This window comes from Erigeron canadensis, chromosome 5, assembly GCF_010389155.1.
Source record: "Erigeron canadensis isolate Cc75 chromosome 5, C_canadensis_v1, whole genome shotgun sequence".
In the NCBI taxonomy this organism is placed as follows: Eukaryota; Viridiplantae; Streptophyta; class Magnoliopsida; order Asterales; family Asteraceae; genus Erigeron; species Erigeron canadensis.
The window spans coordinates 2,159,048-2,164,581 of NC_057765.1; the positions used below are offsets into that span (position 1 = coordinate 2,159,048).

A 5,534-nucleotide genomic window follows, 5' to 3' on the forward strand; every position below is an offset into this window, starting at 1 on the left:
CACGAAATACCTTTTAACCCTTTAATACCATTAAATTACATATATGGATCAGTTTTTACACTAATCAGAAACTTCCAAGAGCATCTTTAATGAAAAGTTTTTTTTGAAAAAAAAATCTTTGAATAGCTTTTTACCATTGGAGAGAATAACTTTTTTCTTCGATAGCTTGATGTTTCTCAAGCTATTTGATCAAACACTTTTTCTACACACTCACACTCACTTCTAAATTCCTTTTAATAAAATACTTGTTTAGAATTTCAACTAACACTCTTAATTTAATATCATATATTAAAGAGGAATGTAATATGATGTTGTTAGACATCTAAGTTGGGTGAAAAACCTCTCACATACATTTTTTTTAAACCATAAAAATCATGAGGGTAAACATTTATTCAAAATATTAAAATATTGGTATGTGAAAGATTTTTCATCAAAGTTGAGTGCATAACAGCCTCATACTCACTTTTCTCATATATTAATAGTAGGGACATTAAAAAAAAGTCTTTAATAGCTTGATGTCATTGAAAATGCTACGAACTTTGTAAATTAAACATTTTTTATATAAAAAAACCTCCCACGAATATTAATGTTCAGCTGTCTAGGATATTAAAATATCCAACGACAGAAAGCAGTCATACGTACGTTGGATCACTTAAGCCCACCAAAACAACTAATACCAAAAAAAAACTTATTCATTTGAAAATCCACTACAGTAAGAACAAGTTTGGATCGGACTCGAACTTGAGATGGTTAGTATCAAATTCTAATCTTAAATTCGACCAATCAAGCAGTCAAAGCTAGTTGACAATTAGAATTCTTCCGAATCCTACTTTTTGGCATTGCACATTTTCTAGCTAGATATTATATTATATACTCGTATATAAATTTAAATGAAATATATAAATAAATGAAATAAAAGTCAAACTTTCTACATCTCAAAACAAAAGAGAGAGAACTATCAATTTTGATCATTTCAAAAACAACAACAAAAATCTTGTATCAATGGAAGACAAAACGGCAAACATACTAGCCATCTCATTAATCATCAATCTCATCGTACTAATCATAGTTGCTAGATTCATATTCAATCTAACCGAACCATTTTTTTTAATCATTGGAGCATCCATAGCATGTATTATCTCAATCATAGCTTTCTATTTCATTAGACTAAGTTTCCACAAAAGGAGACGTAAAATGGAAACTATACTCGCTTCAGAAGGCAAGGAGCTACGAATCGAGTATAGTTTCCTAAGGAAAGTCGCAGGACTTCCTACAAAATTCCGTTTTAAAGACTTGGAAGAAGCTACAGATAATTGGAAGTCTACAATAGGAAAAGGAGCATCTGGGACGGTTTTTAAAGGAGTGTTAAAAGATGGTACTAATGTCGCGGTTAAAAGGATACAACATGGTGAGGAAAGAGGGGGAAAAGAATATAGATCAGAAATCGCGGCCATTGCTAGTGTACAACATGTTAATCTTGTTAGATTATTTGGATATTGTGTTCATACAAATAATGTTTATTTTCTTGTTTATGATTTCATTCCAAATGGATGCTTATCGAATTGGATCTTTGCTAATAATAAAAGAGGTGGTGGTGGTGGTCCTCCTCGTGGTTGTTTGTCGTGGCAACAACGATATAGAGTTGCCATTGATGTAGCCAAAGCTTTGGCCTATTTACATGACGATTGTCGTTCCAAAGTACTACACCTTGATGTCAAGCCTGAAAACATCCTTCTTAATGGAAACTACCATGGGATCGTCTCGGATTTTGGTATTTCCAAGCTTATGAAACGAGACGATAGTAGAATTGTAACGTCGTTGAGAGGTAATTCTTGTTTTTTTAACTATTAGTCGAGTAACGACATCAGGGAATACCTCCCCATACAACTATGAGACCCTGCCAATTCCTCTCCTTCCCATACGGTTCAAAAGACGGACAAATATTTAGGGAAAAACCCCACAGACTATCCCATTATCGGAATCATGATCCCTACTATTATTAGTATTATTGATGCTAATATAGTAATATGTATTTTTTGCTTAACAGGCACAAGGGGCTACATTGCTCCAGAATGGTTGCTTGGATTAGGAATCTCGGAGAAATCCGATGTGTTTAGTTATGGAATCGTGTTGTTAGAGCTCATAGGTGGGAGACGAAGCGTGAAAACTTTTCAAGCAGATGGAGAGTCAAGAAAAAGGTATTAAGTAAAAAAAAATTTAATTTTACGAGCTCAAGTTCATTAGTTTTGTTTATTGTGATGCAAAGATAGATACAATTAAATTATAGATTACAGAAAGAAAAATGTACATCCTAATCTAAATAGGTTTTTTTTTTAAAAAAATTTTTATTTAACAGGTTTGAGTACTTTCCAAAGATTGTGATTGATAAATTAAAATCGGGTAAGATAATGGAAATTGTGGATCAAAGGATGTTAGCCCTCGAAGACATTGATGAAAATGACGTTAAAAAAATGGTGAATGTTGCATTGTGGTGCATACAACATAAGCCAAGACGACGTCCACAGATGGTGGAGGTCGTGAAGTGGTTGGAAGAGCGTGTCGCGGTTGAGCAACCACCAGAAACAACCATGGTAGTCGTGGATCTATTGTCGATTAAGGATGAACATGGTGAAAATGGGGAATGGCAAAATCGTAATAAAAGGAGAAAGCCAGGGGTTGTTGCGAGAGTAGCTTCGCAAATAAATGGTTGTCTAGTTGCTAATAATGTGTCCATGTCAAGGTCCAAATCCTTCACGTATTCAATGTCGATAATTGCTCCAAGATAGATATATTATAATGTATGTATGTATGTATGACAAGTTGACAACTATGAAATGCAGACGTAGTCAAGTATACCTTTTTTGAACTACACCGATACCGACAATTCACCTAATTGGTACGGGTATATTCATAGTTAATTAAGGAGCCCTTTTTCAAATTATTTAATGATCAATATATATATCCATAGACGCATTCACATTCGTGTGTATTAATTTTTTTAAAATTTTTTTCTTAACAGCTCGACGTTGCATCATAAGTATTTGTTTTTATTGTAAATATTACCCAATCATTTTTAAAAATATATCTATGTCAGCAATTGAACTTTGTATTTCTCATCAAAAGACATAAACATCTACTAAATAATAGACTAATCTAATGTTATGACTATTAATATCTATAATATAACTAAAGGATGGGATTGTGGTACACTTAGCACCCCTAATCCTCCTCTTAGAGTTTAATATTCATTCCTTATTAATCTTTTATTTTTTAATATTTATTTAATAGAATATTACCGACTTTTAATAAAAAATATTATAAAAAATCTTTATTATTATTATAAATATATAATTATATATATCAGCTAGAAAAACCCTCACATTCTCAACCTTAAGAAAAACCTTATGGCAAAAAAAAAGAAGTTACGATCGACTATCAAAAAAGTTTTTTAATTTATATAGTTTGTTCATATTTAATTATTATTATTATTATTATTATTATTATTATTTAACATTAAATTCTTATGTTATTGTTATTATCATCTCTTTTGATTTAACTTTTTATTCATTATAGGTTCATTATGACTTTTTCTTCAACAACAAAAAATAAGACCGCATTAGTTCATATTAAAAATCTTAAGCCAACACATGTTAAACATGATATACGATTTTGTGTTGTGCATGTATGAACTGTTTCGAAGTGGAACCACCTGAAGAGAATCAAAACTTTTGAGATGGTCTTTTTTGATAAATTGGTATGTATTTTTCAAATTATATATTCTACACTTTTTGTTTCTCATTTTATTTAACTAAAGTTGAAAAAAAAAATTAAACTGAAATCAATATTTATATGGAGTTAATTTTCATATGTTTATTGACTTTTTCTTTAGCTTTCGTATTGTTTAAGTTGTGATATTGGTCATACACTTTTTGTTTCTCTTTTTATTTAATTAAACTTGAAAAAAGAAGGTAAACTGAAATCAATATTTATATGGAGTTAATTTTATATGTTTCTTTTTTTAGCTTTCGTATTCATTTTCTATTATTGGTGATACACTTTTTATTTCACAATTATTATAAGATTTATATATTTTAAGACTGTTCGTCCAATAGACGGACTTGAGCACTAATATGGCCTATCGACCACGTACTCATGTTTTTTTTAATTAAAATTTCAAGATGTGAAAAGCTTTATACCCAAATGTCTAACAATCACATATACCTTAAATTCATATGCATTGAAAACATTTTGATGGTGAAAAAGGTGAAAAAGTTTGTGAAGGAGAGAAGGTGAAATTAGTTGATGTGTTGCGAAAAACAATTGTTGAAATCTTAACTTTTATTCATTTTAGTACTTTTTTATTGTTTAGGGGTAATTTAGACATCTTCAAACTTGGAAATATAAGAGATTATAAAATAGTAATTGCCTGAGGATTATTTTCAAATTTACAAATATAAATATACTATTTTTTTTAAATAAAAAGTGTTAAACTTTTTATAACGGGTTAGTAGATATAATAGATATAAAGACATCAACAAGTTTCTTAATTATTTTTGCTAAATTTTATACTAAAAATGTTCTATTCGTTTATAAATTGGTTACTTGTTAATTTGATGCCACAAGTCACAAGATTAAGATTATGTGAACATGACTCATGATAAAACAAAGGGTGATAATGTTAGTATCACAAAAATTGATAAAGTTGTCATAAAGTACAAGTTATATAACATACATTATAAGTATTTAATACACACTTGTGGTAGATATGTATCAATATACTAGCCTTGTACCCGTGCGATGCGGCGAGACATAGGGAAAAAAAAGCTAATTAAGTACTGGTACCATGTTATTACATGAATGTATGATTCAACTCAAGTGTTTCTTACTCCGGCTGAAAGTGCAAACTGCCGTTGTTGTTTTTGAGTGAGCGTTTTTTATGTTGATTGATTATTAAATCCAGTAACGCATGTAAGTTTTTTTGGTATACTATGTGAGCAGGAAAGGGAAGGGGCACACGTAAAATTTTTTTTAAGGGTATTTTTAGAATTTCAGGGATAAAGTGTTTGATGATAGTATATATTAAAAGGGTAAATTAGATATTTTAAAGGTGGAGTATTAAATTTTAGAGGGTTAATTTGTTTATATAGATATTATAGATGTGGTCTATTACCACCCAAGGGCAAAAGTCATCAAGCATGGTCTCATGTATATGACTCCCGGATTTATGGAAACTATAAATTACTCTTGGCGCTTTGACCATTGTTTGAACACAATACAACTTGTAATTGGATCTGAGTTTTGACTTTGGGCAGATTGATGGCCGCCATCAAACGTGTATCTTTGGTTTTAGTTTCACCACAAGTATTTGTGGTTTATATAGTTGACACAAGTTTGATATGCGCCACTAACTACAAGGGCCAAAGTCCATTTTAGCTCTTTATATTTGTCTCATTAGGTTTATTACTTGATTAGTATCTTAAACTTTTAAGGATACCCTAGTCTCGGTTTTATATATATGTTGTTATACGTATAAT

General features: G+C 30.4%; 1 protein-coding gene across 1 annotated transcript; it reads left to right on the forward strand.

Annotated features, from left to right (window-relative positions):
• The first annotated feature begins 905 nt into the window (after window positions 1-905).
• Window positions 906-2,869, forward strand: LOC122600304 (probable receptor-like protein kinase At5g20050). Its single transcript, XM_043773010.1, has 3 exons — window positions 906-1,825; window positions 2,048-2,198; window positions 2,357-2,869. Exons 1-3 carry the CDS (start codon window positions 1,003-1,005, stop codon window positions 2,784-2,786), a joined length of 1,404 nt encoding a protein of 467 aa, XP_043628945.1. The 5' UTR covers window positions 906-1,002; the 3' UTR covers window positions 2,787-2,869.
• Window positions 2,870-5,534: the final 2,665 nt, after the last annotated feature.